At 41.0% G+C, this 20,981-nt stretch overlaps 1 protein-coding gene across 9 annotated transcripts in view; it reads left to right on the forward strand.

The window, feature by feature from the left end:
• The first annotated feature begins 1,794 nt into the window (after nt 1–1,794).
• The window catches only part of KLHL13 (kelch like family member 13), a 78,156-nt gene continuing 58,969 nt past the window's right edge, over nt 1,795–20,981 (forward strand). For 2 of the 9 annotated variants that reach the window (XM_040572137.1, XM_040572144.1), the window contains exons 1-3: nt 1,807–1,916; nt 12,193–12,257; nt 20,709–20,767. In XM_040572137.1, the coding sequence (XP_040428071.1) occupies nt 20,748–20,767 (20 nt within the window). In that variant the 5' untranslated portion in view covers nt 1,807–1,916; nt 12,193–12,257; nt 20,709–20,747. Of the gene's footprint in view, nt 1,917–10,933; nt 11,071–12,192; nt 12,258–16,819; nt 16,859–20,708; nt 20,768–20,981 lie in introns of those variants that run through there. The other 7 variants (XM_040572138.1, XM_040572146.1, XM_040572141.1 and 4 more) reach the window with 7 other exon arrangements.

Consider the following 20,981-nt stretch of genomic DNA (forward strand, 5'->3'; position numbering starts at 1 on the left):
CTGATTTGTTTACCAAGTCCTTAGCAAAAAAAAAAAAAAAGAAAAAAGAAAAAAAGGTATATTCAAATATGAAATGAGATCGAACCTGGGCTGTAAAAAAATCTCACCTTCTGCCATGTCAGCAAGCAATGAGGGTCAGAAAGTTTCTGTGTGGCTAGGAATGTGGGATCGGCTTGAAACTTGGACAAGAGCCTGTGTTAAATGTGCACTGGAGACATTACCTTGCCTTGTGAGTACAAAGAGCTGCAAGAGCTTTGTGTTTAAAGGGTATGTGCTTTATAACTACAGTCTATTTAAAAGGTAGATTTCACTTTCTTTCTAATAAGTAAGAGATAAGAGATAATAAGAGATAAGTAAGGAAAAAGATGAAGAACTCACAATTACAAGCCATTTGTAAAACACTGTGAGTAAGCAGTCCCAAGAGTTTTTCTTCTATTTGGGAACATTTGTGAGGTCTCCTGCATGTCACAATCTCAGTGTCTTTTCTCAGCAGAGATGCTTCTCTTCCCAAGTTTTGTGAAGAGAAGTAGAGAGAGGTATTGGCTTATCAAGGGGTCATTTTCGCGGACAGAAGTCAGAATATATATACACAAAAAATGTTTTCTTCTGCAGGCGAGACACTGAATTTCTTGTCAGCTTGAGTATACTGATAAGTTGGTTTTCTGTGCTGGTTTGCCTCAGTTGATGTTAACGATGTGAGGAGAACAGAAGTGAACCTGAAACTATCCATAGCAAAATCCATTAGTTACTTAACTAGAAACTCTTTCCCTCTGACAGAGATGATGGACTGCCTTTAACAGACCAGTTTTGAAAATTTCTATATAAAAGACAGCTTTAGAAGCAAGCAACATTGGGGATGGGCAACTCTCACATGGTATGGCATGTTCTCAATTTTTGCATAACCTTTTCTTTAAGGTTAAAGCTGACATCTTTCAAGACAAAAATATTTACCAAGCTGAAGTTACAGAGCTGCCATGAGAAGCCATGCTACGGCTTCATAATTAATTTTGCATCAAGTTCTGCCCTCAATTGCATTGCTGAAATTCCTGTATCTTCATTAGGGTTGACTGGGTTTAACTAGGGTGTTATTACCGTAGGATTACCTAGAGTCAAAAATTTGCTGAGTGTTGGGGGTTTAGTAATTGAAGCTGTGTTTACAGGAAACAATACAGGCAGAACAGCAGCAGAACGGCAGTCCTCAAATGAGGGCCACATGAAAGAGAGAATTGTGATGTGAGGAAACTTCACCATACTGCAGTGCTACAAGAGCAGGTGAAGCAATTCCGAGCTTTCCAGCACTGAATGCTACAGTCCGGAGAGCAGCTTGGGACTGTCCTTTCACTTGCTAGGAAAGCTGATCCCAAATTAATCCCAACTGGAAGCTATTTTTGTACACCCACTGCTTGTATTCGCTGAGCTTCGCAGTGTAACTTGTAGGCACAATAACTCTTATTAAGAAGGATTTTTAATTGATTCGGGGGAACTTTTACACGGGCCTGCTCCAGGACAACACACAGCTGTGTGGGACCAGCACCGAGCCCGCTTCACCCGCTGCCAGCTCCTGGCACCCTATGGCACCCTATGGCACCCTATGGCACCCTACGGCACCCACAGCCACGCCTCCTCCCAAACCACCCCCTCTTTATCGCCCTTCCCCTCCCCTCCCCTCCCCTCCCCTCCTTCCCTCCCCTCGCCCCGCCTGCCGCTCCTTCCCCCCTCGCGCCGCTGCCTCAGGCGCCTGCGCGGTGTCCCGCCATGTTGGCGCGGGCGGTGACGTGCGGTGCCGGGAGGCGGGGCCAGGCGGCGGCGGGCGGGCGCGGGGAGCGGGGCCGCGCTCCCGGGCCGCGCTCGGGACTTTGGGAGCGCTCCGGTGCGGGGCCCGCGGCCGGGGCCGGGTGGGCGGCCGCGGCTCGCAGGTGAGGGGGGGGGGGGAGCGCGGGGGGTGGGGGGGGCGCTCCCCGCTTGTCCCGCGGGGCCGGGGCGGCGGCGGCGGCGGCGGCGGGGAGGGCTTTGCCCGCTGCGCCCCGAGGACGCGGGGAGGGGAGCGCCGCTCGCAGCCGCGGGCTGCGGGGAGGGCGCCCGGTTTGCGGCGGGGGGAGGGGGGGGGGTGGCTTGCTGCGCGCAAGCCGGCGGCGACCCTTTTGCGGGGGTCGCTCGTGTGCCCTAGGTGGGGGGCTGCCGGTGTGCTCAGGAGGGAATGGGGGGCGCCCCGTCGGCGATCGGGAGCCCCTGCGAGGGGTCGGGGGGGGGGGGGCTCGGTGCGCCCGGGGCCTGGGGTTGGGGGGGGCGCGGAGGGGGCAGAGCGGGGCTGCCCCCGCTGGCACTGCCCTCAGCGCCGCCGGTCCTCGGCTCCGGGACGGGGCTCGGGCGCTCCGTGCGCCTCCGAGGGCTCAAAGCGCCTTGGGCTCGCCTTTCCCGGCGCTCTTCTGCGGACCCGGTGGTCGTTGGCTTCCTCCCCCCTCCCCGGCTCTTCTGCTCGTCGGGGGTGGGGGGGTGTTGTGGGCGCTAAATAGGGCGGCTGAGCTCTGGGTGCAGGAAGGAGTCTTAGGGGTTGTTTCCAGGGTGCAGCCATTGGGGATGGGGACGTAACTAACTGTAGGTTGTAATTAAGTTGCTGGTCTTCTCTTCGCCCTACTCACGTAAAATTTAGGCCGAGCGCTGCTTTTATTAGGTCCTGTTCAGGACTTTTTGTCTTCATGAGAAAAGAGGGATATTAACTTCAGAGCCCGTGGACTCTTGACTTCTTTGTGTAATTCAGGAGACGCAAGGTGCACGTCAGCTTTGGATGGCAAAGGTCTCTCGAGCTTGGCTGTTCTGAGCGTTAATGAAACTGATGCTGACTTGGACTTGCTGTGAAGTGCTCATCAAAAATATCTCCCTCACCCATTTAAATATGGCTCATGAATTTGAATAGGATGCCATGGAAGAGTCTTCCTTATTCTTTCGCCAGTGAGCTACACACAGAGATAATGCTAATGAAGAACCTTCAGGGCGCTCTCCCCACTTCTCTGATTTCACGGTAAAGCCTGTTCTGCAGTCCCACTTAATGCACTGCAGAGTGGTGATAGTGAAAAGTTTGGATAGTAACTAGGACTAAATGATGTCCTGAATGCACTTCTGATCTCTTTGATTCTGTGATTTTCAAAATTGTGCTTCTAAACATTTTCCTTCACTTCTGAAGTTCAAAAAATTGCAGTGAGCTGCCAGCACAAATTAGCATGCTGCTCTGCTTCAAAGAAGCAAGACTGTTTCTTGTGAACACTGGCTCAACACCAGGTGTCAAAAATGAATTAGAGTGGCTTTGCCCAAGCCAACGTTTTTTTTATTATTTTTGTGTTTCTTCTGCAGTTCTGCAAAAGGTTTGGTAAACTCCAAGTCATCTGAGGCCATGGTTCAGCTGTACCTAGTCTGTAGCAGTAATGGTGTCTTGAGGAATTTTGCTGCTTGTGGTCACACTGGCACAGCTTTTGGTGATTCCCAGGCATGAAGCAGATCAGCAAACTTAGATCAGCGAACTGGCTAGAAAACAAGGATTGTGAAGAGACTCGCTGATTCAGTTTGCAGTGCGGACCCACAAATGATGGGACAGCGTGGCCTTGGAGAGATGATGAGCACTGGGCTTATCTCAAACAGCCTGTGAGGCTTACTTAACACAGGGCTGAGTGGGGCGAAGCAGGGAGGGAGTATGTTCAGCTGATACTGCTATAGAAGGCAGTGTGTAAGAGGCTGATGATGAATCCTTCTTTAAGCTCTAAGGGGACTCAGAGGGGAAGTGAAATGTAGCTGCTGCAGAAAGGGCTCTTGTACTGGCATGTGAGCTGGCTAGGTGCGTGGTGTGATTGGGCACACAGTAAAACCTTGCTTTTTTCCTCTGAGCTGTGGTAACCTTAAATATGTTTTTTTTTCTTCTTCTGTTTTGCATCAAGCTGATAAAAATGCTGGCATTCTTTTAAAAAGAAACAAAAAACCTATACCAAACTATCTCACATTCAGTGTATGTCAATATAATACATTTGTATATATTTCTTTGACAGTGGATAGCAAGCCCAGGATGCCTGGATATAAAGGCATAACCTCTGTTTTCAGAAGTGAAAAGTTCCAACAGTGTTACCTCAGGGGCTGTATGTTCTTAGTGTGGTCCAGCTATTAGAAAGGGGTAACTAGTTTACACTACAAAGAAACATGTTGGTAGAGACTCCACGTGAATTCGCAGTGTGTTCTGCTAGAAGTTTCTACTAGCAGTACTATATCACCTCCACGAACACCATAAAGTTGTCAAAAATGCTCTTTTTTGTTGCTGTTATAGTGCTGAAGTAGCTGTGATGCTTAGTACGTTCTTTTTCTTTACTCTTTTATTTGATATGCTGGCAAAACTTCCTGAGAAACTGTAGCGTGGCAAGATTCAACAAATGGAACCGTTTGTTAAATGCTAGCTGCCTCAGAGAGAAAGGTTTCAGTGTTTGGCTGTTGCACTGTATCAATAGTAGAAAACTTTCTAATGACTCTTAATAGCTTATGAAAGTTGACTTAGATGGCCCCAGGCTAGGTTCGCATGGGTAGATGTCTTTATCACAAATCTGGCACAGTGTTTATGGGTGTCAGTGTGAGTGGGAGGTAGGTAAGAGCTTAAATAGATGGGGCAACATATGTTCTGCTTTTCTTTCAAGGTTATCTGCTCTGAGCTTTTTTAAAATTCTCACAGCTGTATCACACTGTCAGAATACTGCATGAAAACATTTGTGTGGTTTTCTTTCAGCTGTTTGTGATGTAATAGAATTCTTAAAATTGGGAGATCAGCGCTTTATGGAAATCTTCAGAAAGTTAGTGTGTAAGAAATTTTTCATATTATATTTGCTATCTTTAAGCAAAGTGTCTTTGAAAAACTAGGGGGTAATAAAGAAAGGTTAGATAACAGTCTCTGGAGGAAAAAGGCGTCCTTTCAATAGATACTCAGGATAAGAGCTACTTTGTAGACTTGCTGTTTTCATCTGAATTATTTACATAAAGCATATTTATGTTTTGTCTACAAGGGTTCTACGCAGTAGTAGCTGTTTTAGGGTGAAAGCACACCTATGCTGCATAATGAAGATTGCCTGTATCCTGTGTCAGAAGGGAATGACAAGTGAACTAAGCTTGGGTGCCTTGAGATGTGTGATACAGGGATTTGCAATGTGTGACTTGATATTGGTGACAGGAATGTTTCAGAAGTGGATTCTTGAAGATACCTTTTGGATTGTGCGGTAGGAAGGGATCTGTGTGAACCCAAGAAGAGCTTGCAAACTGGGACAAAATTTGCATACAACTCCTTTAATTGGCTTATGTGTTTCCAAAGATTAATCCAAAGAAAACTTGAAAAATTTCCCATGGTCAGTGTACTATAAAGAATTTGATGCCTATTTTGAGAAGCTATTTTTTAAGTGAATCTGATGTATTAATTTTTCTTGGAGAATGCAGTAGCTATGGATTTTTGGTGTTAGTCAATGTTTTTGCTTTAAACTTGCTGCAGGAAATAATTCTTTTTGTTTCATTTTGTGGAAACAGTGCTTTGTTGTAAATACAAATGACGCTGGTCATATGATTTCTTGGGGCTTTTGTTGTAAGTTTTTCTTTGTGATTAATGCAGCTGTTTGGTGGTGTATTCTATAGATGTGAAAAATGTGAGATTTGTTGGCAGTGCCAATTAGTTCATTGCCCATTTTTAAAGCTTTTTTGCTTGGTTGTTTTAATAGGAAATATTTATAGTGTGAGAATGCTTATGTACAGGTGAAAGTAGAAATGAAAATAGATAGTAAGCAGAAGTTTTGATGTCGAAGAAATTCTCAGATTTTGCCCCATCTCGTAGTCGCTTAAAGTTTGTGGATAGTTAATATCTTTTTCCACTTCCATATTAAAGGGTATCAGTCTCATCAGGTACTCTATGCTTGCTTGATTTACAGGTTATGTATTCTGCCATTCCTCTCCAAAGGGCCTTGTTCCGGAGAGGTGCCCAGACATGATGATGCACATGGAAGGCTATAGACAAGACAAAACTGCCCATGTCTTTTCATGCAGGTGTGGATGGGACCAGAAGCGGAACTGGCTGTCAGCAGTCAAAGCAGCAGCACTAAAGGTGTCAGACACCTTTGTTTGGCTCCTACTGCTGTATGTGCCTGTTTGTCCTGTCTCTTGGACATCTCTTAATTTGCTTGAAGGTGGAAGTTATAAGCTGCTTTAGGATAGAGGCCTTCTTTCTATGCTCCACCTTGCTCATGGAACAGTTGTCAGCACAAAGTGTATGGGAATGTGTTGCACAGCTCTCATGGTTAAAACCAGGGGTGGGAAGATTTGAGTACCTGTCTCTGAGGGTTTAAAAGGAAATGTTTTAAGTTACTACATTGCTCAGCATCATAATCTGTTAGCCTCTTTGTGAATGTAAATTTCCATCTGTCTTGAAGCAAGGGAAGAATTTTGGTACTTTGTTCTTGGTGAGGAAAATGAACTGAAAAGGCCAATATTATCAGTCTGTATCACTCTGAAATTGCAGACCAGGACTTAGCAAGATGACAAATGAAAACCATGGTACATTGTAAACAAGCTTGATTACACCTCCATCTGGACAGTGCAAACTGTTGTTACAAGGAAGGTTAGGTTTCATGTCACGGGAATAAAAAACAGAATTTTTGAGGTTTATAGTGGTTAATTCTTAGAAGTGAATCCTGTAGGTTCAGGAAAGCAAGGATAAACACATGCGTTTTGATCCAGTTCAATTTTCGTGATTGTTCTCTAGGATCTTCGTGTAAGTGCTCTGTTCTGTTTCCAAGTTGAGTGTGTTCCATGTGCATTTCATTAGCAGCATGGAAACGTTGATTCTTTTGAAGAAGTGACCTTATCTGGTAATACTAATGTGAAATATCCAGCAGTATGTTAAAATGATCTGAAATATCCAGCAGGTTTTTACTGTATTGGCACAAAACCCAGCTCTCTAAAGTTGAAGCTCTGTTTGTCGTATGTAGTAATGTATTCTATATATTTACATAATTCTATAAGACGCAAATGCCAAATTTTCACTTCTGTTGTTAATTTAAAATTTTAAGACTTATTCATGAATCTGTTAAGGATTGAAAAATTACCCGAAGATACATGCTCTTAGGGCTAAAATCTGGCGCTAGACACTTCGGAGACAGTTTGGTGCTGCAGGTACTTTACCAGACGCTATTTTGTGTGATCCTGCCTCCTGCCCCTGGCCTCTGCTGCCAACTGCTGCTGCACCTCCTCGCAGAGCTAACGCTTGCGTGTTTGTGGGGTGATTACTTTCATGCTGCTTATCTCATGGGAAGCTAACTCAGTAAGTTTTTTATCGGTTTAACTCACCCTGTGGCTACACCTTGCTATTGCTCCCACAAGTAGAGCAGGAATGATGTGGCTGGAGGTGAGCGGAGGGGAGGCCGGACTGCTCCCAGCGCGTGCTGGGGCTGGAGGGATGCAGCAGCAGACAGCTTGGCGGGACTGCGGCAGCGCTCGCACCTCCAACTGGTCGCATCTGCAGGTGCCTTTGAAGAGGTGTTCCTCGAGCTGCTCTTCTGAAGCTAGCTTTCTACTTGCGTGGGAGCTGTATGATCCGTGTAAATATTTTACTGGAAGCTTGAGTTTACATGAAAGCGTGAATTCTGCACTGAAAGAAGGGAGAGGGAAAGCTGTTGTCTGGGAGGAATCAGAGCGCTGGCCTGCATCCTGCTCGCGAGGAGGAGATGCGTTGCTCGTATGCCTTGTCAACTCTGGCTTCTCAGCACCTGGCTTTCAAATAGCTTCGCTATTACGAAACAGGCATGGTTCTGGGCAAGTTTATGGCTGCCCACAGATTTTGAATAGAACAGAGGAAGTGAGTAGCACGTCCGTTATTTAAAGAAAGCCACGAGTGGCGCTAGAATCCTACGCGCTTAGAATCCTATGCTACATATTCTGCGTGTGTTTTTTTTTAGAAGTTGATTATCTACCGTGGGTGCCAGAGTTGTAGAAGACATATTAATAGTTTATTTCCCCCATGTTTCCACCCCAGTCATCTTTCAGCTCATTACTTGTTAATAACTTTTTATGTGGTAGCAACTAGAAGTTACAAAATGGATATGTAGTTGTACTGCTGTTGCTTACTACCAATGCTATTACCCGTTTATATTGAAAGCTTTTAACAAGAACAGCATGTAACCAGTTTTGCTCTCTTTGCTGTTGAATTTGTAATTAACCAGTCATGTAAAAATCTAAAATGATGTTAAATCTAGAAATTCAAGCTGGACTTCTGTGTCACTTTGTAAAACTTGGTTTTATATGGCACTAAATGGAACTGAAGTATTTCCATCAGGGCATGTGCCCCATGAGAGAGATTTTGTATAAACTAAGACTTGCAAGTTTATGCCTTCAGACAATGAATTTTGGATTAAATACTTGAGCTACAAAAGAACTGAAGGCTAAATCTAGACAACTGCGCAATATTGAATTCGATTTACTAGACTGCTCAAGTTGCCTTACATTTGCTTTCTCAGTGGCTATGCAAATCAGACCAGTCTCTTGTGGCTACTCACACTTGTCATGGAGGAGTAAAGGTAAAAGTGAAGTGTTCACTGACTCTTTTTAATTAGATATGGGCAGTATAAAGCACTGGCACCTCCAATGACAGAAGGGTTAGTATGGGGTGTTACGTAATTCAGGTGGCTCTTGGTACCGTATTTTCCCTTGTGTCTGAAAATTTTGTCCTTCATGTCCAAACCGGGAGTTTTATTATTTAAAGGAGAGCAGTAATGAAATAATTGTGATAGCTGATATCTTGGAGGTGGTGGAAAAGTGTCATCAACTCAACCAGTGATCTTAGTGATGTCACTTTCTATGAGAAACTCTGGCTTAAATCTTTGCAAGTAGGCTAATTTTTTTTTTCAGGAATGGCTTAACTTTTCTTAATGTAAGGCTGAATACATGGAGGAGTTTGCAGTGAATCTTTAAACTGACTGTGGTAAAACTTCCCTAGTGTCTCCTTTTTACAAGAAGACAGTGGCCCTGAAGTTTTTTTTGTCATAATTCCTTGCTTTTTTATTAATAAAATGCTCTTGCTGACCTGTGTGTCTAATAGCATGGACTTCTAGGAAGCTTGCTATTTTTGGTTGATGCTAAATTTAAGGCTTTAATACTTGTCTTTTTCTATAAAGGTTTTGATCAGTAATGAAAAACTGTGTTTTTTTAATGAGTACATCTAACTTAGGGTGTTACTATCCTCTAATTTTTTTTTTTCTTGTAAAAATGATGTTACTGATTAAGAGCCACAGTGATGGTTCAGGACCTTGAATTCTGCGCTTCACATATGCAGAACAAAAAGGCAGTTTCTGTTCCTAAATCTTACTATGCTTACTGTAGTCTTTCTTTCACCTGTTATTTTTGTGAGGTTTGTGGGTGGGGTGGACACAGGGGAATAACAAAGCAGTTAGCATCGTAGGCAGTATCTTGCTAAGCATGCAGTCTAACTTTAGAATATAGTGGTGTCATTTTTGTGCTTCAAAACTTGTAGGCTTAACTCGACTTGATGGGTCTTACCAGCATCTCATCTTCTTTCAAGGACAGAGGCTTGCATGTAGTGTTAACATGTAGCTCACATGGCTGTCCCTGCATGTGGAGCTCTGCAAGTTAGTTTCTCTGGGAGCTAGGTGAAATTGCTTCCCTGGAAGGGGCTGAGCAAATATATAAGCAAGACTTGCCTTTTTTTTTTTTTAATTAATTCATTGGATGATGTTAACTGAGCCAAGAGACCTAGTTTCTTTTGGGATGTGGGTAGAGATATTTTCTCTGGGTTTAGACATCATTCCCAGGTTTAGAAAAGTTACATATTTCATTTAGGGGGCTGTTAACCTTACCTCTGGCAGTTGAGACAATTGTGAGCTCTTCTGCAGAATGACAGCCAGAATAAGCTGGGATGGTTTGAACAGCCCAAATAATCAGTCTTTTATCTGTTGATCCTAAGTAAATAGGTTAGAAAGTACTTAAGAGAAGCTCAGCTGGTAGCCTTCTGGCAGACAGCAGTGACCAGCAGCTGAGGGTGATGAGCTCTTCTAGGGCACAAGTGTATCTAGGAGGAGATCCAAATCCAGGGCAGAGGTTCACAAGCTAAAAGGATGCTCCACAGGCATAAATGTGGCTCTTCCACAGCAAATAATCCTACAAACCCCTTCAGAGTCCTTGTAGAGAGCATCTGGTTAGGCTATAATGATTTGCTGGTGTGGGGTAAAAACTTAAACAGTCTATAGTGCTAGCATGCTTCTTACTGTGCTGTCAGGCTTGTGGGTGCTGTGGGACATGGTGCAGGGTTGCTGTGCAGCCATGTCCTGTCTTCCCTATGTGCACACAGAAGAGTCCATACTATGGTTATAATCAGCTGCCTTTAGTAGTTTAGATTGTTTATTCATTAGTACAATTAATGGTAGGAGGGAGTTGGCCCAGAAAATGAGACTGCAAAAGAAGAGGTTGCATGGCAACACTATGCTCCTGAACATGGAGTCAAGAATAAATAATGGTGGAAAAAAGAAATAGGAGGAGGAAAAAATGAGTGGGCTGGAGGAAAAACGCTGTCTTTGTATTGACTTTATTGTTTCAGTGCCATCCCAGATGTGTCTAACAAGTCTGACGTTGTTCTAGCTTTTCTTTACTGAGGGCCCTTCATAAAGACCTCCACTGTAATGCTTGTATGTGTCGCTGGAGTAGCCTGACACCGCTTTGCATAGATGCAGGTTTATGTGAAATGCTCAGACAGGATGGTGGGAAGCCTGGTTCTTGTGCCCAGTTCTTAGGGGGCTTCTTGCCAGCAGAAACTACTTTCTAATTTCTTATCTTTCTGCTTTTCTTCACCAAAACAAACCATGTATAGTGCTTTGTGTCAGGGATGACACACACAATTCATCACATTAATATTCCTTCAGTTCTGGAACATGGGTCTTTCTGATGGCTGCCATGCGTAAATGTGCATCTGTAAAAACCAAACCAATGCATTTTAAGGAGGGATACCAAAACGAAGAAAGCGTCATGAAATAAGACTGCAATAGTTTATCTAATCTTCAGGTAACTCCTTTGTTTTGGTACAGGACATTCAGTCTTAACTGTTTTGTTTCTTTTCTGTTACTACAGTTTAATGAGTAGTTTCCTATGTCATTTTTTTGTTAGTATTGTTTTAACTAGATGAGTAGCTTTGCTTCAGGTTGAGAAGGGCTTGTAATTGAAAAAATGTTTTTATGCTTTCATTGCATTGTAGGTGTGAGTCAAGTTATTGATTCTAGCTGAATATGAGAATACAAGATGCCAGATGTAATGCTCTAATTATTTTGATCTTCAAAGAGAAGAATCAGAGAAAGCAAAAGCAGGCAGCATTGTTACCAGTGTTTCTTCACTCTGCATTAGAATGAACAAAACAAAATTGCTGCCATTGCAAATGACAATACTGCTAACTGTCCTTTGCATTTTGGGGTGACTGGCTGTTTTTCCTTTTCAATTGAGTCCACTATCTCTTCGGTGTTACAAAGAAAAGCAGCATCTCCTGTCAGCCTGTGTTCTCCAGTTGGTCATTCCATACAGAAAAATGACTTTCAACTGGCTGTGAAACCTTTCGCTGTAACTTTGTACTGTTACAGCTCTGTTGTAACCTGTACTTTTTTTGCAAGCCCAGCCAGATAGTTTCCTGCTGTAATAGCAACCATGAGTTGAATTTATAAAAAGCATGCTTGGTTTAGTGACGTGTTGCAAGGTATTACTTCTGTTAGGTCTTCTGGGGCTTCTGTGCATTTAGTGATTTACGTAAAATGGTGGTTCTTCTTCTGAGATACACAGAAAGACTGACTAACTTAAAAGCAAAAACTGTCTCTGCCACCTTTTTCTTCAATGCTACTATTGAAAATGATTTTTATTTGCAGCTGTGGTCTTGCAGAATTGTGTATGAAATACTCTGTATACATGGAAGAAGAGCAGGACATGACAGTAGTGAGTTTTATGAACTTTCCCGACAGGCAAGAAATGGGGTTATCCGATTTTCCACTCACAGTGGAGACAGAGCTCAACGAGCTGCATAAACCAATAGTTAACTCTGTGGGAGATGATGTACCCTGCAGTTCTTTAAAATAACATCTACAATGAATAATAGTGTGCAAAGGTGTGTGACATTCTTTTTTCTCTTCCTGAACCTTGTTCTAGATGTCAAAATTGACCTGGACTACTTGGGAATGGCGAAACGTAGCCCTGGGATCCTGCCATGAACAGTAAGAAAATTGAGATGCTTTGTCTGTGCAACTAATATTATTTAAATGGCTAAACCCCAGTGAAACTGTTCCTGTTCAATTAAACTGCACAATGCGTTGTCTAGTTATGTTAGGGTGGGTGTGCTCCCAGCTTTTCATGTAGTGAAGAGGTAGTACAGTAAATCAGAGGTATGGCTTGTTAGGGGAGGGCTTTGGGAAACAGTGCTAGCAAGTCGCTGCAGCCAGTAGGAGTGCCATGAAGTTAGAGTTGGTAGCCGAAGGATGCTTTCCTGTAATATGTAACTGTGTTGTGAGACTCCATTTTAATCTAGTATATAATTATCTTGAGACTCCGTTGTCACGTGATATCTTGGACACACAGCAGCTTGAAATGTGACTAGACAAATTAGTGGAGGAAAATAGTGAATCGTGGAGTGCTTAAAAACTATGTTCTGGATGCGGTTTGTGTGATAAAGGCCCTAAACCGCTGGCTGATGAAAGCTGTTAGAATGCAGTCATGTTAGTTGTTACTTTTGCTGCTCATGAATTGTCTGATGTTGGACAGGAAGCTTGTTTAAACAGGTCTTTGGTCTGACCTTTCATATCTGACTTCTGTGTGGCGTTTTCCTTATATGAAGCATTTGTTAGATGTTGATTAAATGGCTTATGTATCCGAGAAAGTAAGCACCTTTAGAGATAATCTTGAGTGTTGATGAAAATATTCAGATATTTTTCTAGTGTTGGTAGTCTGAAACTTTCCAGTTTGAAGGATATGTAGGTAAATATTTATGTATCTGTATTCTTTATGTAGTCTTTTCCAGATGTTGTAATAGGCATCCTTAAATTGATGCATTGAAAAATTATTCTGCTGAGTTTTCCCCGGCACAAAATAGATGATTTATGAGGGACTGTGTGGGTGAGTAGCATGCTTGTGAAGTGTAAATTTCAACTGAGCTTGGTGCTGTTGACACTATTTGTCAACCTTTACTGGGACAGAAATTAGAAGGCTTTTGTATTGTTGAATATCATGAATTGGATAGATACAATCAATCGGAAATGAACAGCTCTTGATGTCAAAACTCTTGATGTCTTAAACTCTTCACAGCAGTTTAAATGCTTAACATACAAATGTTCAAATGCAGAATACTTCGTTTTCATTTGTAGAACTCTCTGACCATGTTATGTTTAATCCTTTCACGAGAGCAATTTTTACATAAGGCTTTCAAAAGCTGGTGAATATATTTGCAGTGTTAGGCAATGTTAATACCTTAAATCTTGGAAATCTCCCTCAATAAGAATGCTGTAATTGTTACATTATAATAATGGATCAAATTACGTAGCATTAGGTCATTTATCAGAACAATTGATAATGACAGAGGAAGCTGTTCAGTTCCTTGTATGTACGAAGTTGTGTGTGCAAAACAAGGAGGTATTGTTAAAACTGATGGCTGTCAGCTTTTTCATAAGTTTGTCCAGCTTAGTTGAAAAGGACAAATGTATGCATTTTTAGATTTATAAAATAGAAGATAGGTTCGCCACATTCTAGTAAGCTTTCAAAAGCTTTAGTTTTTGTAGTCACAGATAGACTGAGTTAAAGTTATGTTGCTCTGAGATAAAACGTTCACTTATTTTTAACTGTTCTATTTAGCAAGCCTCACTGTCTGAAAGGTAAACATATGCACAAGAACGTTCACTGATGTTTTCTGTGATCAGAACCTCATCGTTACCTGTGGAGTTGTGAACAAATTTATGTAATATCAGAATAACCCTGCATGTAGTTAAGAGGAATTTTAAGGATGGATATGATTCTCTTACCTAGGATATCTCAAATAGTCTTGGTTGTGTTGTTCTTCCCTCCACCCCCCTGCAATCAATTACCTAGAAATGGTGTGGTTTGTCCTCTCGCTCTTCTTTTGAGGTGTTTATTGGCGTCAAAATCTCGACTGTTGTACTGGTGCTCAAGGTCCTTGTGTTTGGGAGATTCTTAAAGTCTGTTTCTAAGACAAGTACCATTAGAAATCCAAATCTCGTCTCTGACGTTAATTCTGTAGTGTTAGAAAAATATCTCTGCTAAGCTAAATCGCTGTTATGTGAAGCGCATCTTATTCAATTCTCATGTCATTTGTTTGGCTTATGATAAGCCAGCGTGTGGTGGGTGTGCTCTATTGTGTTCTAGATAGCCTTATGACCTAGTGTTTCCTGAATTGTATCAGTTCAATGGCTGTGTTGTCTTTCTGAGGTATGCTCAAAACAGCTGTTAAAAGCAAAGGAAAAGTAATGTCTTTAAGTTGATCTGCAGCCTGGTGTTCTTAGCTTCCAGCTTTACCCATTAACAGCACTCCAGAATTAATAAGCTTCCTGATGGTGATTGCTGCTTGAAATCATGCTGACTAACATGGCCAAAAGTGTTTTTCCCAGGCCTTTATTTGCATATGTAGATAATTTTTTCAAGGATGTGGTTTAGATGAAGCCTGCAGGTAAAGGATGTGGCTGAGTAAAGTAACAACAGGTGGGAAGGCTCAGTTTAGTGGAGAGTGATTCCAAGGTGGCTCATCACGTGGGTACTTGAGTGCTAGCTTAATGAAATACCAAGGACTTAATTTCTCAGTGAAGCAGGTGGCTCTGATACTCTTGTGTATAATGTAACAGAGGAGTACCGAAATGTTTTACAGCAGAAAAGGGGAAAGCAAGTTTTAATGTTCTGAGCTTTTTTGTTTTTACTGTCAGCTAATTTATACTGGCTACTTGAAAATAATTTTTTTCAGGACTAGATTTCAGACCACTGAAGTGTGCGTTATTTTACTAGGAAGCTTCCCAGGATTTCAACTCCTGTTATAATCACTTGGTTTTAGTCTGTTGTGAAACTAGCCTTTGATTTACCCTTCCAGAACAGGATTTAATTGGTAACTGTAAGGCCGTGGCATACGCTCTCCAGAATGGAGCTCCTGACAAACAGAAACAGTCCTGGTAGGCTAAGAGTCACTAACACCATGCTTTCAGGCCTTTTGAGAGAGAACTAGAGGCAGGTTTTTAACAGTGATTATAATCATGAGGGCAGTAGCCCACACTGCCTCTACCAGAGGGGTGGCATGGAAGATGCTTTTTGTGTAGTCTGGACATCCACAAACATGGATGTGGACATTGTCAGCAGTAGGGACCTGCTCCCAGTTGTGGCTGTAGTGATAGCAGTAGGAGGAGAACAGCGTTTTAGGCAGGTGTCATTGCCTGAGCGTCCAGGCACTGTGTGTAATGCCAAATGACGCTCGGAGCTGCTGCTGTGGGTGAAGAGACGGTGCAGGTGTTTGGGCCAAGGGCAGGAGAGAGCAGCGCTGCTGCTGAATTGACAAAGTCCCTGGGGGCCCAGGGGAGTTATTAACCTGTCAGCTCTGGCATGGAGCTGGCATGTCTCACCAGTGCTTTCCTGTGTTTTTGGACACTGGTGCCAGCTGTCTCCTTGCCCCCTCCGTGTGCTGGCACAACTCCTTGTCACCGCTGTGCGTCATCTGCAGCCTCTTCCTTGTCCCCTTTTCCTTTGGTCCTGGTTGGGGATTGCTGCATGCAGAGCTGTCTTGTTACAGCTCATCCTAACAGGAGAGGAGTTGATTCCCTGGTGTTGGATTACTCTAATTGCTGAAGCTCCTGATATGCTCCTGATATAGCTTCCAATATGCCATAGTACTTTCCTGCTGCCTCTTTGGTGCTATTTTAAACTGCAGATGTTTTACCTGAATGCAATTTATAAGCAGTGTATTAATGATTCTGTATTCTTCAGAGAACTATTTTTTCTTGTTACATGAGTGAACAGCTATACTAATGAAGCTTGTTTTTTATATATAAATAGCACTGAAGACTTCTAAGCTTGTGTAAGCTTGCTGAAGCTTGATTTTTGTTATATAGTGTTGAAATATGTTGAATAATAATTATTAAAAACATTTTTAAAGTATGCTGACAAAGGACGTTATGTAATTGAAGCATCACTTTTGGTGGGTAAAACTTTTTCACTGAGTGCAATTAGTAAATTTCTGTTAGTATAATACCTGTTCTGTTACCTAGTGTTGTATTTCAGCAGTTGACAAATAATTGCTTCCTTTCTGACGCTGTTTTTTTTCAAAATGCAGTACCTTGATTGACTGCAATAAATTGGTAACTTATGTTGTATGTTCTGTAGGGTAAGAATAGCGGTTTCTTTTGTGTATGGACTTAATTTTTTCTTTGAAAATATTTACGAGTATAATTCCAGTTTGTAGATGGAAAATAGTGATGATTCTACTTGTTAATTACTGATTATCAGGGGATGTTTTATAATGTTAATGCCACTTCCAGGTGATGGAACTCTGTTACCTGTTGTTTAAAAAAAAAAAGTTTTGAAAACTTCCTGCATGAAACTATTCTACATCTTATCTTAAGATAAAAATGCCTTTATAGACATAGATCTCTCTATATTTAGAATGAAAGTCTCTTACATATTATCTCTTATACAGAGATTAAAACCATTCTATGTGTAAGGGTATAGTTCAATGTCAAATTGAATCAGCTGCTGCCAAAAGTGACAATACTGCTTTCTTCATCTGCTTCTGATACAGCTGCTGAGTGCATGCCTGGGAAGGTGCAACTGGCACCAGGTGAGTGGGATTATCTTGCTCATCTCATAGAAAAGTTATTTATAATGGACAGTGGTTTTCTGTTGAATTGTGCAGCTAGTTGGCTTGTTAAATTGGGCACAAGTTAGGTGACTACTAGCTAGGTCAGACTAAGCGTGATGTGGAACTGCATCCTTAATTAATGCTCCCAGGCTAGAGTTTAGCCACTTGCTCCACGTTTGTTTAATTGTCTTGTGTTTTTCAGCAGTTCTGTTTTGTTATGGGTTTAATTTTCATTCTCTACTGTGCTAGAGGAAGCTTGTATGGCCTGCAATTACTCTAGCTCAGGCTAAATCACAGCATCTTCTTGATTTATAATTTCTGAGCATCATTTGCAAACACCTTACCTTCTATAAAAATAAGTTTGCTAAAGTCTGTCCTCTGACCTGACGAGTGTATTGACACTCCATGCCGCATATGCTCATGCGTTTCTCCACTAGGAATGCATGGGTTTGTTTCTTCAATGGCTTCTTAGACTGTGCCCTTTGTTGTGCACTCTTTGTGTCACTAATTTGCTGTTATATCAGTAATCAGTCCTTTAGATAAGTAACCTACAGAAGCCCTATCATTTACGAACCTTGAAAATTTTAAAGCCTTCTAACAGATAATGAAATATATACATAAAAAATAAACTTCACATGGTGCCATATGAGTTCTGTGCACTGGCATATTACCAGCATATGGAGTCTTTATATTATGCAGTCGGTATTAGAAGTAGTTTAACTTGTCTGCGAAATACTAATCAATTTTACATGAGTCTTAACCATACTACTTTTAAATTGTATTCCTAAATTCATACTGAAGGTCATTAAAAGAAATGTAGTGGGTTATGTAGGAAATGAATCATTATTCATAAATACATGTACTTGCTTTTGCGTATCTGAAAGAATTATGGCAAAATTCACGGTTCTTGCTTGGCTCTGGAAGGAACGCTTATTTAAAAATTATATAGCAGCAGCAAAATGAGCAGCAGCAATGGCAAACAACACAAACCATAGAGAACTGAGGAACTTGCATGGCAGGGAGAAATTCAGTGCTCAGCTTCTGTTGGGAGGGGGAAGAGGGGAACTGGTGATCCCATTTTTCCTTTCTGTGGACGTAGTGAGTAGCTGTAGGGTTGTAAGCAGAGGTGTGAATTTCTTTCATGTGTTGGGCATGGAGAATCAATGGTGAGGATGTGAAAGGTGATAGCTCTGTCATTGAAGTTGAAAGCTAAATAAAATCTTTTAAAAAAATTAACGTATTCTGAACTATTTGAATTTCTGTGGTAATGAGATGTGGCAAATATTCTTTCTGCACTTTCTGAGTTTTTACTTGAATGGAGTAAAATTTCAGTTCTCAGTTTGAGAACTCGTGTGCGTTAACTTACCCATCCTGTACTATTCTCTTTTAAAATCTTTAGTTTCTTCCTGTGTACAGGAAGACAATACATGTAACATTTTCTATTGCAAGACAGACACAGGTGAAGGGATGTAGTTATTTTTCCTCTCAGCAGTGGTTTTAAAAAAGGCTGCAAATTCAAAAATAAAAAATCAGCTTTCACCTTACAATGTAACTGGCTCAGCATTCTTTGAGTGGATAACATACAAGCTATTTAAAATCTTGCTCCAAAGAAATTTCTAGGTGTGGGGAGAAAATGTACATATATAAGGAATTTCATTTTTGAAGTCACACCAATGGCTTTTTATTTAACTAGGTGACAAGCTTAAAGTTAACAGAAGTACTACTGACTATGTGAATAGTTTGGCCAATCTGTACTGTTAAAATTCCTCTGGAAGAAGGTGAAACTGATATTTTCGGAATTCAGATCTAGTTTTGTTGGGCACAGTGCAAATTTACTGTGCACTAATAGCACATTTATTTATCCAAAAACAACTTCAGCAAACTTGCAACTTAGTTGACTTAGAGTAACCTGCTTAGGGAAATAGGTAAGTTGGAAGAATGAAAAAGTATATATTTGTAATTAATATTTGAAAGGTCAGATTTTCCTAATTCTCGATCAACCTGGAGTGATCATTGTAGTTGATATACAGATAAGCAATCCGATTAAAGACCACGTCCAAACAACATTGTTTTGGCCTTGCCAAGGAGGTATTTGGAGAGATGACTAAACCATCTGTAGTGTTTACCTGCCCAAGATGAGGTCAACTTCCTTTATTTTTTGGAGTTAATTTGGTCCTAACTGTAGAGCTTTCTGAAGACAAGGAACGCCATTCTTTTGATAACTTCACACAGTTATGTTATGTATTTGTCTCATCAGAGAAACCTATGCTTTGTGCACAGGATCATAAAACAATGAACAAGACTGCATTATCCCTTCAAATTGCGTTAACCATTCTCCAAATCCTACTGGACTTTACAAATAACTATTTCTGTGTACACTTGTAGGAAAGCAATTCAGATGTACATGGTACTTTTTGAATGTGTTTTATGATGAAGGATAGATAAAACATATCCTGTTTACTCAGCAGCCTTCTTTAATGGAGGAAAGCCTGGGGTTTATTTGAAACAAGTGCATGTCCTAAAGTGCAGTAACAGCAGAGGTTAAGAACCACATTATTCTACCAGCTGCTATAGCATCAGTGGGAGGGAGCAGTGAGTTAGATACCATTAAATAATTCACTTTGATGCTGTTATAGTACATTTAAAGTGTTGCAGAGCGCACATTGAATTTGTAGTTTATGCCTACAAATACTATGTGTGGATTTCTTCCACTAAATATCTAGTCTGCTTTAACAAAATCAAATTTTTGACTAAATCCGAAATTAGCATTGCATGTGATTTTTTTCTCACTGAAGTCAAAATGTTATTTATAATGGTACAGAACACTTGCGTGGGAGAGGATGATTTGCAGAAGTTTCTGTTTTTCATTATACATAAACTGATCTGTTGTTTCAAATCTTGATATAGGTTTACAATTTTATGACTGTATCTAACAATACTCATTGGTATTTGTGTTAAAAATATTAATTCCGGCACAGGAGTTTCTGCTTGGGGCCATGAAGGAATAGTAAGTCTAAAGAAATCCGTAATTTCCTCTGCTACTACTTTTCTTAATGTTCACTTATGCTTAACAATGCAAAATATTCAGAAGACCAAAAATGTGGCTCTTCTCAGGGGTGTTGCATAGTTATATTTTTCAGTACTTGCTGCTAAACAATGTCAGAAAATTTAAATATTACAGCTTTGCCACTCTATCTTCAAGTAGAAGTGTGGTTTCAAACTGGAAGATAGGCTGTAGTCTTTCATTGAGATTAATAGCTGTAAGATATTATACCCTTGAGACATTAAAAAAATAATCTAACAAGACTGTCAGTTTTTGATCAACTATATTAGATCTTAAAAATGGAACTCATTAAAATTTTGGCCTGCTCTGTGCAAATTAATGTGATTGTCTTGCACATAAATAATTTGAGCTGTTTCTCTCCCTCTTAAAATAAAAGGTGGCTTAATGAGTCACAGCTTCCATTTTATTAAATTGTTCATAGGATAGGCAGGCTCAGGAACAACTGGGTTAAACCAAGAGATTATTTGAAAAATCTAGGTCATGTGCTCGCTCAGTTCACTTGATTAGTTTTCATAATTCATCCTTGTTTCTAACGCGAAAAGCAGTGTTATACATGCAAACAAGAAGCAGTTTTCTTTCCTTTATGTTTCTTTCTCTCTGGAATTCTACTGTAGAAAGTTAGTAAAAAGGGGAAAAAGTCGTATTTTAAATGTTTAGAACAAATATAGATTTGTTTTGTGAAAATCTGTGGGATCTGAGTGACACAATGCTATTTATGGATGTCTGTCTGTGACTCTGCGTCAATTCTTTTCTGTTTGACTACAGGTGCATGAAGAACAGAGAAGATATTTCTGCTTATCAGAGATGATGTGGAGAGACTCTTTGTGAGTAACTGTGTGTTTCCTAAGAAGTCCAAAATGATAATGTGGGAATATTTTTTTCCCCCTAATATAGAATAACTGTAATTTGCTTAATTTTTTTCTTTTGGTTCTGAAAAGCTGTGTATACAGATCCCTTGATGGAAAGCACAGACAAAGCTGAATGTTGAAATAAAGTGCTGGAGGACTGAGCAGTAGAATATGTATAGTTTCAAACGAT

Source organism: Cygnus olor, chromosome 13, assembly GCF_009769625.2.
Source record: "Cygnus olor isolate bCygOlo1 chromosome 13, bCygOlo1.pri.v2, whole genome shotgun sequence".
Classification (NCBI taxonomy): Eukaryota; Metazoa; Chordata; class Aves; order Anseriformes; family Anatidae; genus Cygnus; species Cygnus olor.